General features: G+C 36.4%; 1 protein-coding gene across 2 annotated transcripts in view; it reads left to right on the top strand.

Moving 5' to 3' along the window:
* LOC145670318 (uncharacterized) overlaps nt 1-27655 on the top strand; it is a 127198-nt gene that overhangs the window by 45737 nt on the left and 53806 nt on the right. For both annotated transcript variants that reach the window (XM_081738818.1, XM_081738819.1), the window contains exon 2: nt 24726-25709. In XM_081738818.1, coding sequence (XP_081594944.1) covers nt 24726-25709 — 984 coding nt within the window. The remainder of the gene's footprint in view (nt 1-24725; nt 25710-27655) is intronic.

The raw sequence follows: 27655 nt of genomic DNA, 5'->3' as shown, positions 1-27655 counted from the left end.
TAATGTATACAGTACCGTAGCTGTTAGATACTTGGCGGAAGAGAGGCATCTGTTCAGTGACGCCGTACCTATCTGCAAGCCACACGTCTTAAGAAAACGGTGGGTTGCATAAGTCAAAGGGAGGAAATGTTCAAGACTTGTGAACGACTGTGGACTCTCCTGAACACGCTACATTGTCATCATATAACGTTTCTTCGATCGATTTTGCTTCTGATATGGCTATCTTTGAAACACGAAACAAGCTTCTATTCTTAAGCATGTGGGTGTGTTTTGTCTGCATGTTATTCAAATAATAACGTGTAGCATATTATGTTTCTTTGTTTGCTAGAAGAAGTAGGTATAAATTATTTTTGATTTATAGAATATCAGTCTGGTGCTGGCGAAGACGGAGGTCTTTCCGTAATAAAAATTGGTGTACTTATTGTAGTAGTAAAGAGATGATTGAAACCATCCGAAGTTAACAATCTTAACCCCTTTCTGTATGATTTTTTCTTTTAGCGAAAAAAAAATCAGTATTGGAAATTCTCATATGGAAACTTGAAAAATGAATTAAAACTTGAATTTTAGATTTTTCACTTAATTCCAACGAGAAATAAGTAAGTGTCATATATGACACACTTACAACTCACAAAGAACATGCCAGTTGACACCAAAATCTCTTATTCATACATGTCAATATCTCACACAGCAGACAAAACAGTCATTTGATGCCTTTGATAAATCACAAAAAAGCTAAAGTAAAAAAAAGGGTATGTGCCATACATAACACGGCATGCGGTAAGGGGTTACAGTTAAATTTCTTTTTAACTCATTGAGCGCGGGAGTATTTTTTCTAAAGTTTACTGTCAGCGTCAATTTGACATTTAGGACAGCCTTAAGCTGCAAAACAAATGCCTATCAAAAATTTATAAATATCTCTTATCAGGGTCGGATCCAGAATTTTCTGAGGGGGATGCACCAATAACTACCAGTACATTTGAACTGAATTGGAATTTTTTAAAAATATCCTTAAGCATTTGTGGTGTGAATGAGGAAATGCTCTGGAAATGCTAAGTGTCTGTTCTCGGTGAATCCTTTTCTTTCAACTTTTAGAAAGTTGACTTAAACTATCGATTTTGCAAAACTTCCCTTTGTTTTAAGCTCAAACGGAAACATGGCAGCAGAAATTTTCGGAAAGTATTGCTATTTGCACTGCTAGCTTCTCACTTTATGTAGTGCCCAACGAAGGAGGAGAGGGTGCACGTGCGCCTTTGAACCTCCTTAAATCCGGCTCTATCTTTTATAGTTCATGATTTATTGCATAATTCATGTCGATGAAAATGAATGTTCGCTGTTTACCAGGAATGATATAGAAGGCGTGGGCGAAACATGCCGTGTGTGTCACTTGTGATACACACAGCAATTAAAAATATTAACATTTAATCCTTTCTTTTGAAAATAAACTTGTCTTAAACTCCTCATTTGGAACAAATCATGCTTAAAGTACTTATATTTCTAGAGCCAGAGTACTCATTTGACTAATAAGTGGCATCTTTTTTATACACTCGGTATTAATTAAATGCTGGCCACACGCTGAAAAAGCACTACCATTAAGACAGAGGAGCATTCCAAGGCTAATAAAATGCATTCTCTGGCGCTATATAAAATGCGTGGAATTCTGGTTATCACCAAGAATTGAACGTGGGTTTCTCACAACAAGAAAAAGAAAGACTATCAATTTAAACCATCAGGCGTGAAATTAAATACCATACTAACACAAAGTAGCTACTAAGAACTGTGGCTTCAGTACCAGTAAGAATAAACCTAGTAAAAAAATAATATTGCACTATAGTGATATGCAGAAGAAACATTGTTTGAAATATGTAAAATATAAATTGGTATTATTATTATTATTATTATTATTATTATTATTATTATTATTATTATTATTATTATTATTATTATTATTATTATTGAATATTTAACATTTCAACGCTGAATCTGGAATCGTGGAAGAGGTCATACAAAAAGCACATATGGTTTACGAATTGGAAGAAGGGGGAAGTGAAGTATGTAGGGTTTACGAAGAGGGGCACAAGATAAACAAGGTTGGTAACCAATGCTTTACAATTTCCAAAATTATCACCTTTCTAACTTCGTTTTTAACTAGTTCGGGTTTTCATCACTATCTCATTCGGATGTATATATTTTCGGTAGTGTTTCGCCATTTTAATGTGCTTACTTATTGGCATTACCTAGAAAGAGATTACGATTGTCATAAAGCAATTCCGTAAAGTAGCGCCTTCACATATTTATTACATAACATTGAGTAATGATTATAATATAGATTAGAAACGGAAACATCGCGTTCGATACAAGAATATTTTAACTAAGGAATATGTCGTAGACTCTAGTGTGCCTCAGTGATCGAACTTAGGACCTCTGTTTTTTATACTATTTGTTAACGATTTACCACCTGTAATAACATTTTCCCACAAACTTTTGTTTGCTGACGATCTAAAAATCTATCGCAGTATCTCCACGAAATTAGACGCAATTTCTTTGCAAAATGACATTAATGCATTTTGAATCAATGGTGTGAATTCCCAATGTTGTGACTTCCCAATGGTGTGAATCAAACAAGTTGCTACTAAATATAAGAAAATGTAAAGTAGTATCATACACCAGGAAAATAAACTATGTGCGCAATGTGTATACTATTAATCAAACGCCAATTGAGAGAGTGGATTATGTTACTGATCTTGGAGTCACTCTGCAGTCAAACCTACTATTCGATATTCATGTCAACAGAGTAATTGGTGAGGCCTTTAGGAATCTTGGCTTTGCGATGAGATTAGGAGGTGATTTTTCTAATACTAATGCTCTGAAAACATTATACACTGCCTATGTACAGTCTAAGGTGGAAAAATGAAAATGAAATGAAATCTTTGAGTTTTACGTCCCACGGTTATGCCGGTTAGGCTAAAGGAGACGGTGATAATGAGAGATGAGTGAAATGGTGGAATGAAGAAAGTGGGAGGAAACGGGAGTACCCCGAGAAAACCCACGAGCACGGTGTTTGTCCACCACAAAGTTCACTTGGCGGGGGCTGGGATCGAACCCGGGACCCCAAGCACCAGAGGTGAACGCTCTACCATTGAGCCACCGTGCCCCCCAGTCTAAGGTGGAGTATGCAGCGATAATATGGGGTTCTAATAGTAAGAAACATATAAATAAAATCGAAAACATTCAAAATAAATTTGTGCGCTCTTTGACATATAAAGAAACAGGTATATATCCTCTTTGAGAACTACGAAGGTTTTCGAAACAAATATTCATTACAATCTCTTGAAAGCGGAAGAAGTCATTTCATATTATCTTTCTTACATAAAACATTTCATGGTGCAATAGATTCAGAATATTTGTTATCAGAAATCAAAATTCGCGTCCCACATAGAGCAACGAGACCCCATAATGACATATTTCATCTCTCAGCGCAAAGGACTAATGCATTAGATGTATCGACTGTCAGAAAAATGTGTATATTGTATAATAAGATGCCACAAGAACACCCAGATATAGATATTTTTAGTTACAAACAAAATTTTTATTCTACATAAATTTGTTGTATCTTGTATATCGTGCTATCTGTATTTTAACGTATATTTTATTCATATTATTATTTTATTATATGTGTATTTTAGAGTGTATTACTATAGAATTGAGGTCATATTAGTATGTTATTATATGTGTATTTTAAAGTGTATTAAATACACTTTACAATAAGGGAAAACTGTAATTAGGCATTTGCCTGTTGTTTTTCCGAAATAAATAAATAAATAGAATAACAATTTACTTCTGTACTTATTTTGGAGTTAGAGTAAATATAAGGAGATTCATTATTATTATTATTATTATTATTATTATTATTATTATTATTATTATTATTATTATTATTATTATTATTATTATTATTATTATTACCTCTAGTTTCACACACTTTTATGTAGCTCTAGAAAAGTCATTGTAGGATATTAAGAACTAGAATCCACATAGTTGATTTGGGTGTGGATTATAATAGGGAAAATAGATATAGCAGACAAAAGATCAAAAGCTATTTAGAGCTAGAACCATAGCATTGATTTCGCCTGTTTGTAGGCAACCTTAAAGAAAAGACTGTAGTATTTAGGAATCAGATTTCTGGGCTTTTGACATCTACGGCCATGTTAGCCCGTCACGTATGAGAGAAGATCGTCGATCACATTATCCGGGCATATTTTCAGGTAAATGTAGGGAAAAAAATCGTAGGCTAATTAGAATTAGAACCTACCATGGGCTTCACATACTTCTAGATAACTTTGGGGAGGGACTGTAGGCTGTTTAGGATTAGAATTAGAATCCACATCATTAACTTGACATACTCAACTATAGAGGAAAGAGACCTAAGGCAACTTAGAATTAGAATTAGAACCCGTAGCGTTGATTTTTCGTACTTCTAGGTAACTGAAGGGAAAAGACTATAACTATTTGAAATTTGAACCTACAAGTTGACTTGGCATAGTTTCAGAAAATGTACGGAAGAGATCGTAGGCTAATTAGAATTAAAATCCACACCATTACCTTTACATACTTATAGGTAACTATAAAAAATTAGACTGTAGGCTATTTAGATTGTTTTTGCCATATTTACATTCCCGGATAATATGGGACACTACAGCTAGTGATGAAGTAATCAAGAAGTTAAAAAAGAACTTACGAAGAAATAAATAAAAGACGTCAAATGAAACATGACTCCAGAATGATTACCAAAAAATGTCAAACGCATCAAAAAAATGTATTTCTCTGAAAACGCAATATCAAAGAGAATAACAATTATTTGTAAGTTCATTATTTTGTCATCAATCCTGGTACGAGCAAGAACTTGGACATCATGTCACTGCATGGATGCGCGTGTATATGCGGAAGTATTCATTTCTTCACATTAATCAGCGTTATACTTCCGTCGTATATGTCGGCAAGGGGGTGGCAGGGACAAAATACACTTCTCATGCAACAGCAGGCGAGATCGCCTCCTGGCAATTTGTTCAACTTCCTTGTCTGCTTCCAGGGTGGGACGGGGTTGAAATTGATCGTTTTCGAACATATATATAGACATACTAGAGGGCGCTATATTTGTAGGTCGTTGTCCGGAGCCTGGCAGTACAAGGGGTTAGTCTTCAAGAAAGAGGTGCGTGCAAGGGAATAAACTGGAACAGTGCGTGTATGGTAGTTTGTATGCCTTATGCGTGATTTTCATTCCTTTGTTTAATATCTATGCTTGCTTATCTCCAGATGAAATCCTTTCGAAGTTATTTGAAAATAGGGAATTCCCTTCGTAGCGGAAATTAGTTCGAACAACTGATTTCTTTGATAACATTGCTTCTGTAAATATGTAATCTCCCAGTAATGAAAAATACAAACATATAATCTTCTATTATCCATATTACAGGTATTCTCTTTCTTTTTCCATTATTCGTCTATGTTTAATTTGTATATTTGGTATTTAGAATTCTATGCTACAGTTGAAGATGAATTTCCTTAAATTCATGACTGTTACTCATTAGAAGAAAATTGAATTCTAGATTCGTGTTTGGTCATGTGTAAATGCATACATCATAATAGCTTTGCATCTTGTTTCAACCTGCTCAACTTAGTATTAAATGTAAATTTTCAGAACATAGTTTTCCTTTCGGAGGCTAAAAAAAAAAAAAAAAAAAAAATCTCTCGATAAAGGAAATGATTAACTTCAGACTTATCAAGCATTTAAATTATGTGCTAATGTTTTGGAAGGATATTTATTATTGTAGTTCTTGATTGCTTGATTGTATTGAGTACAGCATCCTTTTCAGCAATAAGGCTATTTGAGACGTAGATCTACATCTGAGCCTACATCTAAAGTTTAACGTGACATCTGAGCTACATGAGTTCCACTGGGTATTGAGCCCGGGTCTCCCATGCCAAAAGCGCGTACGCTATCTACGTATCCAAGAGAACTCTATAGTTGTTGAAATATACAGGGTGTTACAAAAGTGTGGGACAATATTTTGTGAACGGATTCCTCACATCAAAATAAGAAAAAAAGTTCATATAGACCTGTGCTCAAAAATGTATAGTTTCGGAGTTATAGAGTGCCGACAACTTGCAACAAGTGAACTTTAAAAGTTCTTAGCTCCACTACTATGGGACCTATTGTAGTCAGGTCAAGACATCACTGAGGAACTGGTATGTGAACTATCCAAATATCCATGTTTAAGAATGCTCCAGTACTTGCACACCAACTTTTACAGAAGTAGGTGGAGAGTGATCAAGTACTCCCAACAGACTCTCTAAAAGTGATCGTGCAAGTAACGGAGGTTCTGAAAGGTGGATATTTGGATAGTTCACATACTAGTTCCTCAGTCTTTGCCCAACTACAATCGGTCCTATAGTAGTGGAACTATGGACTTACAAAGTTCATTTTTCACGCTTTCGGCGCCCTACGAATCTATGCACCTCCGACCACAGGTCCATATGAAGTTTATTCTTATTTACATGTGAGAAATTTATTTCGAAAATATCGTGACAAACTTTTGCAACACTCTGTATATAATAATATATATCAAACTTAGTATTATGAGAAGAAGATCCTTGTCATTGATGCTTAAAATGTATACGGCACATCGTGTAGAATATCTGGAATACTTGGAACGCAGAGAATATTCAGAAGTATTAGATTTTTAGACGCTAACTCTGTTCTTAGTGATCATACGAATATTCTCGCTTTTATTTATGAGATTGAAACAGAGTTTTCTGAACCTTTTCTTTTTAGTCTTCCTTTGTAAGCAGTTTTTATTTGCAAGGGGGACGACGCGTTGGTACATTCCCGCGCTATGTAAATTTTATCACTGGACAATTCATGCTGAGCTATCAACCTTTTGCTGCGATGCCATTGGTAGATTTGGATACCTGAGTCCTTGCACTCTGAACTGTCTGACGCTTCAGCAGTGACATTGCTTATAGCCAAACTGATCTTGGGTCTACAAACAACTTTTAATCTGGTTTGTGTTGCCCACGAGATTCTCGTCTCGTCTCATAATTTTATAGAAGTCTCGTCTTGATTCTCAAAATAGTTTTTTTTGTTTCATCTTTTTGTTTCTCGTCTTGTTTTGTAAATTTACCTTTAAAATATATGCCCTGAATTTTCTATTAATTTAATCTAGAAATAATTAGTATTCTTTTGCATCATGTCAGGTCCATGAAGAGTGTAACAACATGAAAACCATGTTTCTTATTGGAGTATATTGTGTAATGCCTTTTCGTATCTTTCAACTTTGATAAATGCTATTTATTGTTCTTGAAACCGCAATAACAACAACAACAATAATAATAATAATAATAATAATAATAATAATAATAATAATAATAATAATAATAATAATAAATGTTCACCTTCACAATATAATTGTTTTTTCTTCTTCTTATAATTATTATTATTTGAGTACTTTTGAACTTGCACGGCGAAATTACTGCGTAATATGTTTTTATTTCTGTAATTTATCTTGGATTTTATGTTATTTCCTTTATTAGTGGACACTCTAGGTCGTCGAGTAAATGAATTTCGTTGTGGACTTTGCTGTAAATAACCTTACAGGAAGAAGCCGATTCGTTCCACAGATCAGGGCTGAAGTAAATAATATTTAGCTTGGAGTTTCAGGTAGCATGATAGTGTACGAAACGTAATTGTCTTACAAATAGCACGGCTTATATAACATAGATTTAAATCCTGTTCATGCCAAAGTGATTCTGGAGAATCAACTTCTCATACTAGACGATCAATACTTAAGAATGTGGAAGCAAACACCTCTATCATGATAGAAACGATTTACGAATGTTAGTTGGGAAAGGGCAAGGGAATTACCAGGACATTCGAAACACCTGATTGTTCTACAGGATACACTTTTCGTGTTATCGTTCTCAGAAAGAAACACTACAGCATTTGTTAAACCAAGTTTGCATAGAGCAATCGATGAAGTAGGGATATCGTGCTAGACTGCCAAAGGGAAAATCTTGATTCGATTACCAGTAAGGTAGTATAATTTTTCGCATAAAATAATGGCTGCAAACAGAGATTCATCTCCTGTTGGAGAACTTACAAGGCATCACTGGTGAGAATTCAATAAAACAGTGCGTTCTTCATCATACACTGTAATGATAAGTATATTTCATATTTATATTCGTCTGCCTCTTTCTTGACGTTTCCCTATCCTGTCTTTGCAACATTATCTTCTTTCCCCCTCTCTTTCACACACATGCACACTTTTATGTGCGCGTTCCAGAGTTAAAACGAAACAACAGCCCGACCAACCCGGTCTGTAAAATCTAATTAACTGAGAACTTCGGCGTCGTATTTTTCGGATTCTGGGGTAACATTTCCAGTCCTGGTCATCTCTGAAAGAAATTCTGGTTAAACGCAAGGGAATAAGTAAAATCTCTTTTTTATCCTCTGGGCTACCGAGTCTCAATCGAATCACCGGGTCACTACGAGTTCGAATCCTCGACCCACTGTTGGTCTATAAGCTAAGCAACATGATCCAAATGACGCGATGGCCGGTTTGAGCTCTTGCGTGTTTATTCTATCCGTGCGAATTACGTTATATCCGCAATAGAGGAAATGGACACTGGATGTTCGGAACAGATAAATCTTCAGAGAAGACCAGAAAATGGCCCATATCCTCTTTGGTTAATTGAAAACAAGATTTCAGTTATACTAGTTCGACACAAAATTTGTTTCCATCCTATAATTCAATGTGTTTTATTCACATTTGAAATTTGAAACATGCAAGGTCTCCTATATCTATAAGGAACATAAAATTTTCCTTGTAAACATTTGTAACTTTTCATTATGATATAGTTTGGATATTTAATATAGGCAATTTCTGATATAAATTTAGCAGTAAAATAACACTCATTCAATTTTTCTTTCTCCCTTTTCTTTTTCTTTTTCCCTTTTCTTTTTCTTTTTCTTTTTCCCTTCAGTTTGCATAGTAGTCTGGAATGGAAGCAATGACCTACGCTACCTATTGAGTTCATTAGAATGTATTTTGAATCAGTACGTCCAATGAACACTACCGAATTTGCAACCGAACTATGTAGAAACAAAGCGCGTGTGTTAAACTTTTGACATTATCTTAGATGTGTCTTGGAGATCTACAGTTCTACTCGAAATTAAGTTTGCTATTCTTTTTAAAAGTAACTTAATGAATGTTTCAAGCATCCTCTATATATTCGAATAGTTCTGAAAAATACCTAAAAGCATACGTTACTGCTATATTACTGTTGGATTTCTGGAAACGGTACTTTTTATATTAGGTTCTTTTCTTGCTACGTTTAAATCCCACATTTTTCTCTGTTCTCCCTTTGTTTTTCCTCTCTCCTCTTCTCTCTCTGCCTCATTTCTGAACTTCTGTGTAATAGACGTCCATTGATTTCAATTTTTTATTGGGTTCGATTCCCGGCGGGAGCTCATGTGGTTCGGATTCCTCGTTAATTAGTAGGTCCACGTCTCATATAGCCTCGCTGCTGAAAGGGACGTTAAGCTCAAAATCAATCAATCAATCAATCAATCAATCAATTTTTCATTGTGTATGTTCAAGTTTCTCCCTACATCAACTTATGAAACTTGTTTCGTATCGGTTTTATTCTTTCATTTTATCGATACTAGTACATGTGTAGTTTGAAATTAGAACTGCGCTCATGTTGTTAGCTGATTTTAGTATGGGAGAGAGGAAAGGGGAGGGAGGGGGTCTCTTTATCGGACACAATTATGAGATAGGAAGGTTTATATTGGTTGGCCTAGTTACACGGAGTTAACTGTCGCAATTTTTTAGAAGCGGAGTGTACAATTCTATTCTGTTCAAAGTAATTTTTCTTTGGACCCTCTAAAACACTTTTTAAGAATATTTAATACGTAGATCACAAATACGTTCCTTCACTACACTTTTTGTTTAGTTTTAGCTGCTTCTTCCTTTTGACCATTGTAATAAGGTTTTTTGTATGTTAAAGCATTATGTTTATTACATTTTCCTCTTTTCTTCGAACTCTACTAAAGGCGTGGTACAAATAGTCCAGGTCCCTTTGAGGTTAGATAGCGCAATGAGGGAAACCTTTACTTGCTGGAGTTGTCAACCTCTATGATGATCTGTATGTCCTCCAACTGTACTGAATTCAAGCTCCGGTTTTGGTTCGGAGCAAACGTTTATAGCATGTCCCGTCATTCGTAACCCAGGTATTGAACAAGAACGCAAAGTACAAAACTCAAACTTAAAAAAAGAAAACTCTTCTTTTTTCGAGATTGACAGAAAGAAAAACTCTTCTTTTTTCGAGATTGACAGACAAAACTTTCAGTAACTATTAAGAATATCAAAACTCAATCAACGAAAAGTGGAGATTGTTTCCGAAGATCGCTGCTTCCTTCGAATTAAGTTTTAACGTCCCTTTTAGCACCGATGATATGAAACATGGACATATATTTTAAGACGAAATCCGAACTACTGTAATACGATCAAAATGTAAGGTTCTCCTACGAGGAATCAAATCTGGGACTCTGTGTACCCAAGAGGCATGAGCTAGTCACTTTTCGGGGAAGACTTACTAGGAAAGGTTGCGAGGTATTACTCTGACTTCATATCGATACTATGCTCAATCGACTCGTTTTTACATATGAAACAACTACGTACACGGAGAAATCTTCGATCGAAAGCATGTTCGAATTACGAGCGTTCAAAGTTCAAAATTGAACAGATTTTGCGAATAGTTTGGAGTTACCAGTTTTTGAGATATAACACTTTTGGTATCGGAGGGTTTCTTGGTACCCACTACAGTGGTGAGGTAAAAACATACGAAGTTTGCAAGATAAGGGCACATATTGGGGAGAGGGTGAAGGATAATGGCGTCTTACAACGTGCAAATTTCCTCGTGTTTGACACACAGTGTTGATAACCTAATAAAATGTATTTGCTACCCCTATTCGACAATATTATCATTCAAATATCACTTTCCTGTGTGGCCACCTTCAAACTGAACAATGACATTTGTCTCCGAAACGCTTTGCTGGGCGTGCAAAATTCAATGAATAGCGTCATGTTATTCATAATTAATCTTGTGATAATCTGTATTATAATGTTCTTCCCCTTCTGTAGATAGGAGTGAGACCAATATTTTCTTAAAAGGCTCTGTCACCAATGTTGTTTTGCCCAGATCAACTGTCTTCAAAAATTTGCAGCATTGGGGTACACAATACACTATTATATGTAAAAAACAAAAATCAGTTTATTGTTAAAATGAAGTTAATCTAATAAATTGTCCACCACAGGCTGGCACTGACAGTGAATACAAATGTCAGTTTACACCACTGGCATTTCATTTGTAGTCAATCGCGCGGAATTAGTGCTTCAAACTAATCGCGCTGCCGGTAGTGTGGCTGTGGAAGAGCGGTCGTCTGTGGAACTATCCTGAGCGGTACTTCGAACCCTATCGGGTTATGCTTATGCATTGCAGAAGACAGTGTTTCAATACATCATCGCTTGCTATGCTTTAGTTTCCAGCGAATTGAAATGCCGATTATGGGATAATATTGGTCAAATTTCAGGAAATATTTGAAGATATTACGCAATAAAATAGGCCGAAAAGTAAAAAAAAAAAAAAAAAAAAAAATGATTAGCAGGAATGTGTTTTCAAAGCTGTGAAAAAGGTGGCTTTTATTCTGAAGAAAACCGATGTTTGCATGTAGCCATTTTTTTGTTTTTGGCCACATTTGGTCGATTATCGTAAAATGTTCCCCGAAGTTTGGCCACTATTTTCCAAAAATCGCCATTAAAATCCGTTGAAAAATTATATAAAAAGATGGTAGCGATGATATATTGAAACACCGTCTTTCACAGAGGCCGACTGGGTTCGGAGTCTCATTCATCTTAGTTCCGCGGCCAAGCGTTTCAGAGACAAATGACATTGTTAAATTTGATGGTGCCCATACAGGAAAGTGCCATCTGAATGACAGTTCAGTCGAATAGGGATGACAAATACATTTTATCAACCTATCGACAAAATGTGCCAAGCAGAAGGCAATTTTCAAGTTGTAAAACACTATTATCCTTCACCTTCTCCATAAGTGTCCTTATCTTGCAAAATGCGTACGTTTTAACCTCACCACTGTGCTCGGCAGCCAAGAAAACATCTCGATACCAAAAATGAAGCATGTATCTCAAAAAATGATAATTCAAACCTTTCGCAAAATCTGTTCAATTTTGAACTTTGAATGCTCGTAATTCGAACACGCTTCCGATTGAGGATTTCTCCGTTTGCGTAATTGTTTCATATGTAAAAACGAGTTGATTGAGCATAGTATCGATATGAAGTCAGAGTAACACTTCGCGACCTTCCCTAGTTAGTCCCAGAACTAGCGGATCCACAAAAGTCGTTTGGAGGGGATGGTCCGACCCCTGGACGATTTAACGTGGGCTTGAAATACGGTGTTTTGCATCAACAAAAGTAGTCTCAAGGGGACCACCTCACTCACCTCCTCAGAGTTCCTTCGTGGCTAAGCGGTTAGCGTACGCGCCTTTTGCGTGGGAGACCCCGGTTAGATTCCCGGCAGGAGCTCATGTGGTTCAAATTTCACGTTAATCAGTAGGTCTCCTCTCATATAGCCTCGCTGCTGATAGAGATGTTAAACCCATAATCAACTCAACTCAACTCACCTATCTCCCCGAGAACTTATCCTAGGAAGGCGATCGTGATAAAAAATAAGAACTAATACAGATGCTGTCAGTTATTAGTTATTTATGATGCCCTAGAAAGACGATGGTGTTACTGTTGAAATAACATCTTCATAGTAGAAGACAAATTAAGCCATTTTAACACCATCAGTTTTTGGTGTACAAGAGCTTTTACTTTCACGCATACCCGTTTACTCAGCTCAATAAATTGTATCGATTGGTAATGTTTCACTTTTGGTCACTTTTCTTCCATTAAACGTTTATAATATTTTAGAATTTCCTAACGTACATATTAAACTCAAGTAAATAAGTGGGACGACAACGCTGAAGAAGTTATTTCTCGTATGCGTGACACAAGATTAGTTTCCCAGCTTGAGAGACAAGATTTCTCGCTGTGGAAACATTATGAGACACGATGACTGTCATTTGTTTTCCATTGCCTCTTTTTATATGACAAGATATTAATGAAATTTGCCCACGAGAAGAACAACTTCTGATATTAGTATTACTGTTTATCACGGATGTAGTAAAGTCATAAAAAATATGTTTATTACTTAGCCTAACTACTAGGATCAAGACAAATTATGAAGTTGTATAAAGTTGATATGTAAAAAGCAAATAAAATTAAAAGCTAAAAAAGAGGATCATAACTTCTTCTTGTCAGCAATTAAATTATGAGGTCTTTTTGTTAAAAATAGTAATAAATAAGTAAATAGAAAATGTAACAAATCGTCGCTGCGCCTCGAATAACTGCTATGTGACATTTTTGTCGAAAATCAGTTATGTCCTGCAAATAAACCTGAAAGTTGTCATTCATCATCCCTTATAGTATGATAAGTGAATAGTCAATTTTGTTTGGCCACAACAATGGAAAAATAATAGGAAATTAAAGGTTTCAGGTTACCATCATGTACGTATTGATTAATGTATACAAATGCGCCTCTATGTGCTTATAAAGGCGCAATAGGTAAACTTACATGTGCTACGTATCTGCATAGAAAAAGTGTGTTAATGTATCATATGTAGTCTACCTTTGTTTTACTGGTACCAACTTCCGTACTTTAGTATTTCCTTTATTTATTAACGTATGTCATCACTGTCTTGAGACAATACATAGCTCAACAAAACACATGACCGATTTCCAGAATTTCTTGGGTGAAATAAACTTATTGTATGATTGATAGTCGTCAGCTAAAAGTTTGCTCATACTGCAACAAAATACCAGTGCATGTTTTATATTTGGGAAACGGAGCTCCATTTTAAAGCGGTATTCCAAGCAGACACGTAGCCATAAAATACTAAGACGGGAGGGGAGACTGAAATAATTTTGAGAGTGATAACTTAAGTTCACCTTACATTCATGTATGTATATACCTCCAACAAACAACTGAATGTTTCAGGTGGCTGAAGGTGCTCGCAGGGGAAAGTTAACCCCTTTACCATCTCGTAGCTACGGGCCTGATTCCAAGTTTGGAAATGTTACTTAAGTTCTTGAATGATGTCGTGTACCGCAGGAAACCGGTTACGCTGGAAGGACCTTCGTGAAGAACTTACAGCTGTGTGTGTAGCAATTCCTGCGAACACGTTGATCGGCGTTGCTCAAACAGCCTCTCATTGTTGTGATAGGGTACATATCTAGCCGCTGACAGCATTCACTTTGAATAAGTTCGGTAACTGTATAGATGCAGAAATGAAATGAAATGAAATTTTTGAGTTTTACGTCCCACGATTATGCCGGCTAAGCTAAAGGAAACGGTGTTGATGAGAAATGAATGAAATGTTAGAATGAAGAAATTGGAAGGAAACGGGAGAACCCCTAGAAAACCCACGCACACAATGTTTGTACACCACAAAGTTCACTTGGCGCGAGCTGGGATCGAACGAGGGACCCCATGCCCCAGAGGTGAAGTTTTATTAAACTTGTCATGTACAGGTTCACACAAAAGAATCCGGCCACTTCCGAACCTAAGGAATGCAGGAGTAGTAGTAGGCCCCCGCGTATGTCCAGCCGAGTCAGCAAAAATTTTTGTGACGTCATAGGTCAAAGGTCAATGACCTTGGCCCGGGGTCAATGACCTAGGGGTACCTAGGACCACCCCCTCTAAATTTTGGCAGGGGTACATAGGACCACCCCCTAAATTTTGGCAGGGGTACATAGGACCACCCCCCTTAAATTTTGGAAATTGCCAAATCTAAAAATTTGGTATGGTAGCCTAGGACCATAGTATGTACCTCTATTAGTATTGGGTGTCTATGTCGTTCCCTTTCATGGGTAAAAAATTGCCAAAAATTTAAATTTTGGGGGTTTTTGACCTAATTTATCCCCTTGGATGAGGTGTTATTACCCTATATAGTTATATGGGCGTATACAGGGATCCATTCCCTTTCATAAGACATGGGTACATTAATGCACCCCTTTAAAAATTTGGGAGGGGTACCTTGGCCCACCCCTTAAATTTTGGAAATTGTCCAATTTAAACATTTGGTATTATAGTATAGGACCCTAATATGTATTATGATAAATTTGGATGGTCCACCTCGTTCCCTTTTAGGGGTACCAAATTGCCAAAATATAAACGTAAGCAATACGTAGTACCACGTGTTTGGTTTTGACCTAATTTATCCCCTTTGATGAGGTGTTATTATCCTATATAGTTATATGGTCATGTATAGGGGTCCATTACCTATCATAAGACATAGGTACATTGGTGCACCCCGGGAGGGGTACCTTGGCCCACCCCTTTAATTTTTGGAAATTGCCCAATTTAAACATTTGGTATTATAGTATAGGACACTAATATAGATCACTATAAATTTGGGTGGTCCACCTCGTTGCCCTTTAGGGGTACAAAATTGCCAAAATTTTAGTACAACCAAGTGTTTGGTATTTGGTCGATTTTATCCTATATAGTTATATGGGCGTATACAGGGTCCATTACCTTTCATAACATATGGGTATATTTGTGCACTCCTTTAAAAATTTGGGAGGGGTACCTGGGCCCATCCCTTAAATTTTTGGAAATTGCTCATTTTATATATTTGGTATTATAGTACAGGACACTAATATGTATTATGATAAATTTGGGTGGTCCACCTCGTTCCCTTTTAGGGGTACAAAATTGTCAAAATATAAACGTAAGCAATACGTTGTACCACGTGTTTGGTCTTTTGGCCCAATTTATCCCCTTTGATGAGGTTCTATTACCTTATATGGTTATATGGTTATGTATAGGGGTCCATTACCTTTCATAAGACATAGGTACATTTGTGCACCCCCGGGAGGGGTACCTTGGCCCACCCCTTTAATTTGGAAAGTGCCCAATTTAAACATTTGGTATTATAGTATAGGACACTGATATAGATCACTATAAATTTGGGTGGTCCACCTCGTTCCCTTTTAGGGGTACAAAATTGCCAAAATATAAACGTAAGCAATACGTTGTACCACGTGTTTGGTTTTGACCTAAGTTATCCTCTTGGATGAGGTCCTATTACCTTATATGGTTATATGGTTATGTATAGGGGTCTATTCCCTATCATAAGACATAGGTACATTTGTGCACTCCTTTAAAAATTTGGGAGGGGTACTTTGGCCCACCCCTTAAATTTTAGAAATTGCTCATTTTATATATTTGGTATTATAGTACTGGACCCTAACATGTATCATGATAAATTTGGGTGGTTCACCTCGTTCCCTTTTAGGGGTACGAAATTGCCAAATTTTAGTATAACCACGTGTTTGTTTTGGCTCAATTTATCCCCTTGGATGAGGTCCTATTACCTTATATGATTATATGGTTATGTATATTGGTCCATTCCCTATTATAAGACATGGGTATATTGATGCACCCCGGGAGGGGTACCTTGGCCCACCTCTTTATTTTGGAAAATTGCCCAATTTAAACATTTGGTATTATAGTACTGGATCCTAACATGTATTATGATAAATTTGGGTGGTCCACCTCGTTCCCTTCCATGGGTACGAAATTGCCAAATTGTAGTACAACCACGTGTTTCGTTTTTGACCTAATTTATTCACTTGGATGATGTCCTATTACCTAATATGATTATATGGTCATGTATAGGGGTCCATTTTCTATCATAAGACATAGGTACATTGGTGCACCCCGGGATGGGTACCATAGCCAATCCCTTAAATTTTGGACATTTTTTCAATTTAAGCATTCGCTATCATAGTACATGACCTCAATATGTATCATGATAAATTTGGGTGGTCCACCTTGTTCCCTTTCATGAGTAAAAAAATGCCAAAATATAAACAGAAGCAATATGTTGTATCACGTGTTTGGTTTTTGGTCCAATTTATCTCGTTTGATGCGGTCTTATACCGTATATGGTCATATGGTCATCTATATAGGTTCATTTCCTATCATAAGACATGAGTACATTGGTGCACCCTTTAAAAATTTGGGAGGGGTATCTTGACTCATCCACTCAGTTTTAGAAATTGTTTAATATAAGCATTTGGTATCTTCGTACAGGTCTTCAATATGTACCACTATAAATTTGGATGGTCCACAAAATCAAATTTCGGAGGTTATTGACCCCTATTTAGCACGTTATATGGTTTATTACCTTTATATGTTTATGTTCTCTTTTAAATTTGGGAATTATAAAATAACATAATTTGGTAAACGTTTTCTAGGACCCATTGGTGTTCCTCTTATGGCCAAATATTCAAAATTTAAAGGTTATTGACCGGCTTTATTATTGAATAAGTACAGGATTTATTACTTTTCCATAAGACACAGGTGTATTTGTGTATCAATCTTAAATTTTGGGAGGGGTACATTTCTTATTGTCATATCAATAATTGGTAATTGCTCTTTGGGTATCTCATTATGATCACGTGATCAGTTATTGACCTATGATGGGATTAGGAGTCCAGGACATTGGTACATTGAAACTTTGTACGATAATTTGAGAATTACGTCATTGGTATTGATTATTACAGCCAAATATAAACGTAAGCAATACGATGTACCACGTGATTGACCTTGATGAGGTAGTGTACAGGGATACATGGCTAACCTTATTGAATCTTATGACTCATAGTCTTAAGGGAATACATGCTACAACACTGGCAAAGTTATTGTTGATGCAATTTGATTGGTTGATCACTATCTTTCGTGCAATCTGATTGGCTGATCACTATCTTTCGTGCAATCTGATTGGTTGCTGATTTTCAAATCTTTGCTGCATTCAGTTTTATGTTTTGTTTAACATTTAAAAATCTTGGTTTCGTTCAACATTTTGCACTCACTGATAAATATGATCAAAACCGTTTATTTGGTAATCGAATAGTTAAAAACCGGATAACGTTTGACGGTTAACCGTGAAACGTAAAATTTTTTGTTTGAAAGTTTTTGTTTGAAAAAAATTTTGTTTGAAAACTTTGTTTGAAATTTTTTGTTTGAAATTTTTGTTTCAAAATTTTTTGTTTGAAATTTTTTTGTTTGAAATTTTTTTGTTGCAAAATTTAGTTGGAAAATTTTTTGTTTAAAAGTTTTTGTTTGAAAATTTTTCGTTTCCAAATTTTTTTTTGTTTAAAATTTTTTGTTCGAAATTTTTGTTTTGAAATTTTTGTTTCAAAGTTTGGGTTGACATTTTTTTTTATAGATTGTGCACTCATTAGTAAAGAACCGGAACTGTTTAGAACAAAAACCTTTGACAACATTGTGGTGCAATAGTACACGTCAGAACATGGGGCTGTACTTGAAATGAAAAAACACAAATCATTGAAATGGATCATTTTATTACACTCCACATACATCCATACCAGATAGTGGTTCTGGATATTGTCGATACAATGTATTTTGAACTTCTTGCACTAGTTTGTCTTTAGCATATAATTTTAATTCCAATTGAAGTCTTTTAAGGTCTATTGCAATATCAATTGGTGGAAACTCAATGTCCATTTGATCACAAATAAACTGTTTATCAATACAGGTATGCACCCACGAACGATGTTGACAACCATCACAATATCTAGATACATGTTGTACAATATGCATGACACATTTTTCAAAATAGTACTTTTTCAGGAATATACTTGTTTTGTTGCACACTTCCACTGCATGTTTCACACACTGAAATACGCCGATGAATTTGTTCCATTCTGTTTGCGTTAGATACACCATGTTGCGATGGGCATGAAATGTACTCTTTTTACGTAACAGCATCATCTTCTCTTCGAGGACTGTACGCAGCACCACTTCATGATTTGAGCCTAATGATTTGACTATGGTCACATTTAGCTCATCATGAAAATAATCGTTCATTTGGTCGATTCGTGAACATAATATTTGCCATTCTTCACAGGTCAGTTGTACACCAAATTGTTCTGCTTTGCCCAATCGAATCACTGGTTCAAATGTTCTAGCACTGATACCAATCATCACATGTTTTGTTTGAAATATATTTATTGGATAATAGCTTGCGAAGATGAACTCTTTATCGTTAGAAGTACACATCTTTCCTCCTGAAAAGCACTTGCTCAAATGATTTCGTGGGATGACAGTGTATTGGTTGATTTATAGAACTACGGCTGACGTCATTGGTAAGGAATGTGCTGACGTTTGAATTCATGGTTTCATCACAGTTGCTGACGTCATGCCGATCAACCAAATTCATACAACTATGTCTGATGTCCTGACGTTTGAATTCATGATTTCATCACAATTGCTGACGAATCTGGCTGTGTACCAAATTCAAGTTGATGACTTCGACCCAAGAATCCTTTGTAACATAAAGATACAGATCCAGTATTTAAGAAACGTAACAGTTCTTCTTGTTTTGATGCTTCCATGGGTAAATATCTTGCTGGTAAAATTATATTCTTATCATTTTCAAGCTTCACTACGATTCTTAATCCAAACTTTGTAGGGATCATTTGGCTAGCTAAGATTCTATAAGGTACATTCTGTTGTAAATCAGTAATCTTGGTAAATGATTTCATCACATCACGTGTGTTTAGAAACTGCAGACAAGTAGCCATGATGATGTTATCATGAATACTAACTCGAACGATGCTTATATATGATGCAAAACTGATGACGTTGCATTATCATGTTCTGACGTGTACTATTGCACCACAATGTTGCCAGAGGTTTTTGTTCTAAACAGTTCCGGTTCTTTACTAATGAGTGCACAAACTATAAAAAAATGTCAACCCAAACTTTGAAACAAAAATTTCAAAACAAAAATTTCGAACAAAAAATTTTAAACAAAAAAAAATTTGGAAACGAAAAATTTTCAAACAAAAACTTTTAAACAAAAAATTTTCCAACTAAATTTTGCAACAAAAAAATTTCAAACAAAAAATTTTGAAACAAAAATTTCAAACAAAAAATTTCAAACAAAATTTTCAAACAAAATTTTTTTCAAACAAAAACTTTCAAACAAAAAATTTTACGTTTCACGGTTAACCGTCAAACGTTATCAGGTTTTTAACTATTCGATTACCAAATAAACGGTTTTGATCATATTTATCAGTGAGTGCAAAATGTTGAACGAAACCAAGATTTCTAAATGTTAAACAAAACATAAAACTGAATGCAGCAAAGATTTGAAAATCAGCAACCAATCAGATTGCACGAAAGATAGTGATCAGCCAATCAGATTGCACGAAAGATAGTGATCAACCAATCAAATTGCATCAACAATAACTTTGCCAGTGTTGTAGCATGTATTCCCTTAAGACTATGAGTCATAAGATTCAATAAGGTTAGCCATGTATCCCTGTACACTACCTCATCAAGGTCAATCACGTGGTACATCGTATTGCTTACGTTTATATTTGGCTGTAATAATCAATACCAATGACGTAATTCTCAAATTATCGTACAAAGTTTCAATGTACCAATGTCCTGGACTCCTAATCCCATCATAGGTCAATAACTGATCACGTGATCATAATGAGATACCCAAAGAACAATTACCAATTATTGATATGACAATAAGAAATGTACCCCTCCCAAAATTTAAGATTGATACACAAATACACCTGTGTCTTATGGAAAAGTAATAAATCCTGTACTTATTCAATAATAAAGCCGGTCAATAACCTTTAAATTTTGAATATTTGGCCATAAGAGGAACACCAATGGGTCCTAGAAAACGTTTACCAAATTATGTTATTTTATAATTCCCAAATTTAAAAGAGAACATAAACATATAAAGGTAATAAACCATATAACGTGCTAAATAGGGGTCAATAACCTCCGAAATTTGATTTTGTGGACCATCCAAATTTATAGTGGTACATATTGAAGACCTGTACGAAGATACCAAATGCTTATATTAAACAATTTCTAAAACTGAGTGGATGAGTCAAGATACCCCTCCCAAATTTTTAAAGGGTGCACCAATGTACTCATGTCTTATGATAGGAAATGAACCTATATAGATGACCATATGACCATATACGGTATAAGACCGCATCAAACGGGATAAATTGGACCAAAAACCAAACACGTGATACAACATATTGCTTCTGTTTATATTTTGGCATTTTTTTACTCATGAAAGGGAACAAGGTGGACCACCCAAATTTATCATGATACATATTGAGGTCATGTACTATGATAGCGAATGCTTAAATTGAAAAAATGTCCAAAATTTAAGGGATTGGCTATGGTACCCATCCCGGGGTGCACCAATGTACCTATGTCTTATGATAGAAAATGGACCCCTATACATGACCATATAATCATATTAGGTAATAGGACATCATCCAAGTGAATAAATTAGGTCAAAAACGAAACACGTGGTTGTACTACAATTTGGCAATTTCGTACCCATGGAAGGGAACGAGGTGGACCACCCAAATTTATCATAATACATGTTAGGATCCAGTACTATAATACCAAATGTTTAAATTGGGCAATTTTCCAAAATAAAGAGGTGGGCCAAGGTACCCCTCCCGGGGTGCATCAATATACCCATGTCTTATAATAGGGAATGGACCAATATACATAACCATATAATCATATAAGGTAATAGGACCTCATCCAAGGGGATAAATTGAGCCAAAACAAACACGTGGTTATACTAAAATTTGGCAATTTCGTACCCCTAAAAGGGAACGAGGTGAACCACCCAAATTTATCATGATACATGTTAGGGTCCAGTACTATAATACCAAATATATAAAATGAGCAATTTCTAAAATTTAAGGGGTGGGCCAAAGTACCCCTCCCAAATTTTTAAAGGAGTGCACAAATGTACCTATGTCTTATGATAGGGAATAGACCCCTATACATAACCATATAACCATATAAGGTAATAGGACCTCATCCAAGAGGATAACTTAGGTCAAAACCAAACACGTGGTACAACGTATTGCTTACGTTTATATTTTGGCAATTTTGTACCCCTAAAAGGGAACGAGGTGGACCACCCAAATTTATAGTGATCTATATTAGTGTCCTATACTATAATACCAAATGTTTAAATTGGGCACTTTCCAAATTAAAGGGGTGGGCCAAGGTACCCCTCCCGGGGGTGCACAAATGTACCTATGTCTTATGAAAGGTAATGGACCCCTATACATAACCATATAACCATATAAGGTAATAGAACCTCATCAAAGGGGATAAATTGGGCCAAAAGACCAAACACGTGGTACAACGTATTGCTTACGTTTATATTTTGACAATTTTGTACCCCTAAAAGGGAACGAGGTGGACCACCCAAATTTATCATAATACATATTAGTGTCCTGTACTATAATACCAAATATATAAAATGAGCAATTTCCAAAAATTTAAGGGATGGGCCCAGGTACCCCTCCCAAATTTTTAAAGGAGTGCACAAATATACCCATATGTTATGAAAGGTAATGGACCCTGTATACGCCCATATAACTATATAGGATAAAATCGACCAAATACCAAACACGTGGTTGTACTAAAATTTTGGCAATTTTGTACCCCTAAAGGGCAACGAGGTGGACCACCCAAATTTATAGTGATCTATATTAGTGTCCTATACTATAATACCAAATGTTTAAATTGGGCAATTTCCAAAAATTAAAGGGGTGGGCCAAGGTACCCCTCCCGGGGTGCACCAATGTACCTATGTCTTATGATAGGTAATGGACCCCTATACATGACCATATAACTATATAGGATAATAACACCTCATCAAAGGGGATAAATTAGGTCAAAACCAAACACGTGGTACTACGTATTGCTTACGTTTATATTTTGGCAATTTGGTACCCCTAAAAGGGAACGAGGTGGACCATCCAAATTTATCATAATACATATTAGGGTCCTATACTATAATACCAAATGTTTAAATTGGACAATTTCCAAAATTTAAGGGGTGGGCCAAGGTACCCCTCCCAAATTTTTAAAGGGGTGCATTAATGTACCCATGTCTTATGAAAGGGAATGGATCCCTGTATACGCCCATATAACTATATAGGGTAATAACACCTCATCCAAGGGGATAAATTAGGTCAAAAACCCCCAAAATTTAAATTTTTGGCAATTTTTTACCCATGAAAGGGAACGACATAGACACCCAATACTAATAGAGGTACATACTATGGTCCTAGGCTACCATACCAAATTTTTAGATTTGGCAATTTCCAAAATTTAAGGGGGGTGGTCCTATGTACCCCTGCCAAAATTTAGGGGGTGGTCCTATGTACCCCTGCCAAAATTTAGAGGGGGTGGTCCTAGGTACCCCTAGGTCATTGACCCCGGGCCAAGGTCATTGACCTTTGACCTATGACGTCACAAAAATTTTTGCTGACTCGGCTGGACATACGCGGGGGCCTACTACTGCAGGATTATCGAAAATATCAGATTTTGTGCTTTATACAATATATGCTATATGTATTTAACTAGAAATGAGTTTACCTGTGGAGTCCTTTGAATAAAGAAAATTAAAAACTAAATGAAAAGCAAATTAAATTTTAATGTTTACCAGCTAAATAAAACAGTTTAACTGAATAAAATGGGTTCTCATAACTATAGCGCCATTAAAGCATGAACGGCGTCTCCAGGGAACAGGCCGCGCCAACGCGGTAATATGAAACTGGGCTTCGAAATCCATTCCAGAAATCTGAAGGAACTGGGTTATTAATGACCGAATTTTTGAACGTCAAGCTGTATAATTAACAATAGCACCTGCACACAAAATAGAGCTTTCTTTGTTAAAATGTGTATACAGTTTTTTGGACTCGGTAGAATTTTCACGGATCCGAAGAGTTTCAGATATCCTCTGATCTTATTGGCCGATGCGGATAGGACATCAAGAATCATGATCTACATATAGCGGAAAGTAAAGGCCAACTGTTGTGTGCCCTCGTAGCCGAGCTTGCTAGCGCAACATGCTAGTAATGAAAATTGTTTTTGGCGTGGGTTAAAACCCTGCCCAAGGAAAGTTTTTTTTTATTTTTTTAAATATTCATAACACTCTTTTCATTAAAATAACATTGAAAATAAAACTCAAAAAAGTGATTTACCGATTATTTATTTAAATTTTCATAACACTTTTTCATTAAAATAAGCTTGCAGTTTTATTATACGGATCCTTAGTAAAAGTAGTAGTAGTAGTAGTAGTAAGAGTAGTAGTAGTAGTTGTGGTAGTAGTAGTAGTAGTAGTAGTAGCAGCAGCAGCAGTAGTAGGAACGGGTTAGAAGCCACGCAGGGGTTGGTTAGGTTCTGTTCTCTTGCCTAAATTTTTCTGTACGTTTTACATGACCAACTTCAAATAGCTGGCTAGGGTAGCGCGCGTATACTGAAACTCTTGGAATCGGCGTAATTGCGACTCGGTATTTTGTCTCTCAACATTAGCATACGTGTATATAATGCAACGTAATGTTAATGAAAACTAATTTTAAAGAACCGTATGTTGTATTTGTTAAATAAAAGTTCAATCAATCCTTAATTGTTCATTAATATCTGTTTCGTATTTCAGGTACTGGATCCGATGACAGTTCCAATCGCAATCAACCTCACTACCCACAACAAAAAAGCCAATATCAACACCAACAAAGTCCTCGCAACGTAATGCCCGTGGTTGAAGATAGATCACCTCCATTTCGACCCAGGTCCGGCCTTCTTCGAACATATCGTCTGGAAGATTTCTTCTGGACAGGATCAGGAGATGGAGAAGACGGCAAAGGATCCGGCGGGAGACTCCCTGCTACGTGGAAAATAACAACAGTATTTAAAACAACAACTGTTATTACAACTGTGTATCCAACGCCTTTATATACTACTGTGTGGACCGAGGAAGAACGGACGAGTAGTTGTAAGTTTAATTGTGTATCTTCAAAAAGTGTTATCAGTGTTCAGCCTTCATGGCCAGACGATGTAAATACGCCAACGTTAATCCATCCATCTCCTCCGGAAATAACGCGAACTGTGCCGGTTGTTAGTCCTACGTTCTCCGACTATCTACCTCGTCCTTCACCAACAGTAACACCAGATCTAACAACTGTCGCAGCAACGCTAGAGACACCCTTAACCTCAACGTTACCTCCACCAATTAAACCCCCACATAAAAAGTATTGGATCATTACAGTGTTGAAACAAAACGATAGCATTAACGAAATACCGCAAGACGTCCTTCGCGCGAACATGCAATATAAGTTGGCTAAACTGTACAAGACTGCGTTCGAACGCCAACAGGAACAGCATTTAGGAATCAAAAACGCCAACTCAACGACTATGGCGCCACCACGATTTCGACGTGGTTTTGGACGCTTGGTTGAACCAGTGGAAGTGCATATACATAACGTCACGTCAAGAGAGGAAGAACGTGAAGTTGAGCTTTTGTATTCAGTGCATGTGGGAGGAAGTCCCATCTTAGCGAGAACTGCCGTAAACGATATGCGATTAGTGAGCGAGCTTGAGGTGAAAACCGCGTTGGGATATTCAATTATCACCAAAGCAGAGCGTAAGTATTTTTCAAGTATACTAGAAATCATTTGCATGTCAGGTGGGTTATGTAAAATACTTTTCGAAGATAAATGTAAAATTGCGGCAAGTTTTGTGAATTGTATTAAATTTGTTATAGGTATATGAATATCATACGAGTAATCAGGTCAACATATTGCTATGAAAATATTATTTTCCTAGTATGTACTACTCGTTTTAGAAGCTTCTTCCAAGCTTTCCCCCCAGTTACCTAGGGTCGCCTTTTGAGGGGGGTGTCTGTTCTTCCCCTGTTTCTTGTATCATATCCACTGCGACACCACAGTGAACCATATCGTTCTCCATACAATCACCGCACTTCTTCATTGGCCGGCCTTGCGGTCGTTTCCCATTCAGTTCTATAGGATCCACTTGATGTGCTGCGTATTCCGAAGGACTTCTTAGTCAAACCATTTCAGTCTACTTTCTAGCAGTTTTTCTACTACTGGTCTCACTTTTACTATTCTTTGAAGTAATTCATTCTTAGTAATGTTCTTCCGCGTCACTCCATACATCCACTGCAATATCTTCATCTCTGCAACATGCAACTTCTGTTCGTCTTTCCTCTTTGTCGTCCAACATTCCTCTCTGTATAATATGACAAGTATCATTACTATTTCGTAAAGTTTTCCTTTAAAGCGTATTGGTAGTCTACAGTCACACAAAACTCTTGCCGTTTCTGTCCATTTTGTCCAACCGCTCCTAATTTTGCTGTTTACATTTTCTTCTATTCTTGCATTTTCCTGCAGGATTGATCCCAAGTACGTGAATTTCTTCGTCATTACCACCTCTTCTTCATACAGTCGTATTTTCCTATTTTTCGATTACACTTTTTCTGAAAGAACAATGTAAATATTCTACCTGGGTTCTGCTAATTTTAAGCCGTTTGCTTTCCATTGCTCCCCTAAAGGTATCTAATTTCTCTTGCACTACTCACCAGTACGATGTCGCCCCAGTCAGGTGCTAACTCTTAAATATCCTTTGTAACCACGTCCATGGCAACTGCAAATATATATGGGCTAAGACTAGATCCCTGATGGAGTCTCACTTCACATTAAAATCTTCTGTTGCACCATACCTGCTCCTCACTTCTGTCCTACATCCATCGTAAATATCTTGGATCGAAACACACTTCTTTAGGGTTCACTAAAGAAGATCCAGTGGCAATCTATCATACGCTTTCTCTTAGACGATGAAAACCACATGGAGGACCTGGTATTCTCTGTATTTTTGCATTAGCATTCTGGGTGCAAATATTGCATCCGTTGTCGAACGTTCTGGTATGAAGGCAAATTGATCCTTTGTTATTTTGATCTCTTCCGTCAATCTTCTATCGCTCTATCCTAGAGTTTCATTGCATGTTTCATTAGTTTTCTTCTCGTGTAATTGCCACAGTGTTGCGTATCTCCTTTGTAAAAACTTTACAACATAGTTGCTGTTCCATTCTCCTGGCATATTTTCTGCTTCCAATATCCAATTAAAGAGTCGAATAAACCACTGCATTTCTACTTTATCCAAACTTTTCCATGCTTCGACTATGGGATATTATCTTGTCCCGGGGCTTAACCACTTTGAATCTTTTTTATGTGATTTTCTACCTCTACCATAGTCACAACCTAAACCATGCCCTGGTTTGTGGATAGATTTTTTTCAATTTTTCCTCGGATCTTCTTCAGGTTTCTGGAAATACTCCTTCTACTCCTTCTTTATCTTCTCCTAACCAGCGGCGGATCTGTTTAAGGGGCACCCGGTCACGTGCCCTGCCATTCATGATCTAAATAGAACTGCAATTATTAAATCAGTACTTTTTTTTGCTTTTTTTTTTTTTTTTTTGTAATGTTTGTATTTGTTCCGCCACAGCCGTGTTTGCGAGTGAAGGAGGCTGTGGTTATGCGGTCTCGTAGGATACACGAAACTTGGCAACACAGA

This window comes from Thermobia domestica, chromosome 14, assembly GCF_964235325.1.
Source record: "Thermobia domestica chromosome 14, izTheDome1.hap1.1, whole genome shotgun sequence".
In the NCBI taxonomy this organism is placed as follows: Eukaryota; Metazoa; Arthropoda; class Insecta; order Zygentoma; family Lepismatidae; genus Thermobia; species Thermobia domestica.
Note: the sequence above shows the minus strand (reverse complement) of the source record. Positions and strands in the feature narration are given on the sequence as shown.